Here is a 2,040-nt window from a genome sequence, read left to right on the forward strand (position 1 = left end):
CCTATCCCTGACAAACTTGAGCCCATCGCTGCAGTCACTGTATCAGTCCATCTCATTGAGGGGCTTCCTCTCTTCTGCCAACTCTGCCCTTCCAGGAATGAGATCCCCTTCCAGGGAATAATCCCTCATAACAAGATGACCAAAGTTTGTGAAAGGAAGCTTCACCATCCTTAGCTCCAAGGAGCACCCTGGGTGCACTTTCTTCAAGACACATCTGTTTATTCCTTTGACAGTCCGTGGGTTAGTCAGTACTCTTCTTCGACATCACAGCTCAAAGACATCGGCTCTCCTTCTGTCACCTCTATTCATTAAATCATTTTTTCTGCCCTCCAGAGGGTCAAGTCTAGATGTGACCTTACACAATGTTAAGGGCTAAAATGGAAGCACACACTGGAGTTGTGGATTATAGGGGATCATCAGAAGTTCTCATGTCAGGCTTAATTTATAAAAATTGAAAGTTAGAGCACTTAACTTCTGGTAAGAGACACAGCAGGGGCAAAATAACCTGCTTTTACAAAAGGGAAAAAGGCCCCAGCGGTCAGGAAATGTAAGTGACTTGTCTGCCTTTACTCAGCCAGGAAGAAGAGGGATGCTGGTCAACCCTGATCCTGAACTGGATAAATACTCAACCAGTGAATCACCTCTCACTTCCTGATGCATTTTGTTCATCTTGCCTTTCAGCAAATAAGATTTTCTGTATTTCCGTTTCCATGAATTGCTAAGAAGCAGATCTTTAAAAACCAGCTGGCATCATTAGACTTTCTACACAACAACTCTTTTAAATGTCTTTCTAAATGAAAACCATTCCCTCTCTTCGTAGGTTTTGATCTATGAAAGTGAATTTCACAAAAGATTCTTTGAACCAGCTGAAAAACTTGTGATTAACTTTATCACCTTCGGTATTCTGGATGATTCTAGAACTTCTCATAAGGATTTAACAGAAGCCAGCAGTGGTGGATCTAACCACAGCCATCCCAAGACCCCAGAGGGCCAGGAGCCCCATCAGGAGGAAGACGAGGTGACGCACTTAGGGTACGCTTCCCACGTGATGGAAGTTTTCTGTGACCCTGGGGAAAACACAAACGGTCCTTCCCTAACCCAACAACGAGAGTCACTCAGCAGAACCAGAACCATGGACGAAATGGTCTTAGAATATGAATATGACGTTACAATGGCGGATATCCCTGTGAGGACTGAAGACCGAGAGTTTGATTTGCCAGGAGAAGTGTGCAAACGAGGAAAGCTGGTTGAGCAGCTGGCCCCTTTGGCAAACCTGGGCCGACAGACATTACTGTATCCATGTGCTCCCCAGTTCAGAGGCTTGGGCCCCCTCAAGCAGATGTGCACAGATCCTGAGAAGTCAGAGGAAGAGCCTTCCACAACACTGGTCGACTGGGACCCTCAGACCGGCAGGCTCTTTATTCCCTTGTTAGCTGACTCAGGGGCTCATGGATATTCTGAGTGTGGCCAACTCACTGAGGGGGACCTTTTGTCCAGGCTCTATGAGGAGCAGGCTACAGACAAACTTCTTGAAGAAAATGAAACCTATCTCATGCAATTTATGGCAGACTGGGGCTTATGTGTACAAATGCAAGACTAACGCCAAAGCTTCCTTTTGCCAGATTCTTCCTGTTGCAGAGCACATGAATGCAAACCAAATGAATTACAAAACAATAAAGTATTTGCTCTAAGTATGTGTACTTGGAATATGTAGTGGGGGTAAGAATGATTTCTCTCTCCCCGCTCTTTTGTTCTACTTCATAGGTGATTGGTTCATGTATATGAGTCTCTTAGAATGATGGCAACTGATCCATTGCTTTATGCAGAAGAATCATTCAATATATGTTGGTCCATTTGGGTGAGAACACTTTCTGCTTTGGATTGGCTCATTAGCATGACCAAAACTAATGGCCCATTAGTGTTGACTTAAATTTATCCACAGGGGTTTTACTATATAATTTCCTTGTTTATTACTCTCTGACAGACAGACTTCTACAGTTATGCTCTGTGTATTAGCCAATGTGGATCAGGAAAAGACTT

General features: G+C 44.1%; 1 protein-coding gene across 1 annotated transcript in view; it reads left to right on the plus strand.

The window, feature by feature from the left end:
• Window positions 1–1,600, plus strand: part of IL20RA (interleukin 20 receptor, alpha) — a 26,384-nt gene extending 24,784 nt beyond the window's left edge. The window contains exon 6 of the mRNA XM_006884952.1: window positions 821–1,600. Coding sequence (XP_006885014.1) covers window positions 821–1,600 — 780 coding nt within the window. The remainder of the gene's footprint in view (window positions 1–820) is intronic.
• The last annotated feature ends 440 nt before the right edge of the window (window positions 1,601–2,040 follow it).

The sequence above is a fragment of the Elephantulus edwardii genome, unplaced genomic scaffold (assembly GCF_000299155.1).
Source record: "Elephantulus edwardii isolate Elephantulus edwardi_28Jun2011 unplaced genomic scaffold, EleEdw1.0 scaffold00039, whole genome shotgun sequence".
Taxonomy (NCBI): domain Eukaryota; kingdom Metazoa; phylum Chordata; class Mammalia; order Macroscelidea; family Macroscelididae; genus Elephantulus; species Elephantulus edwardii.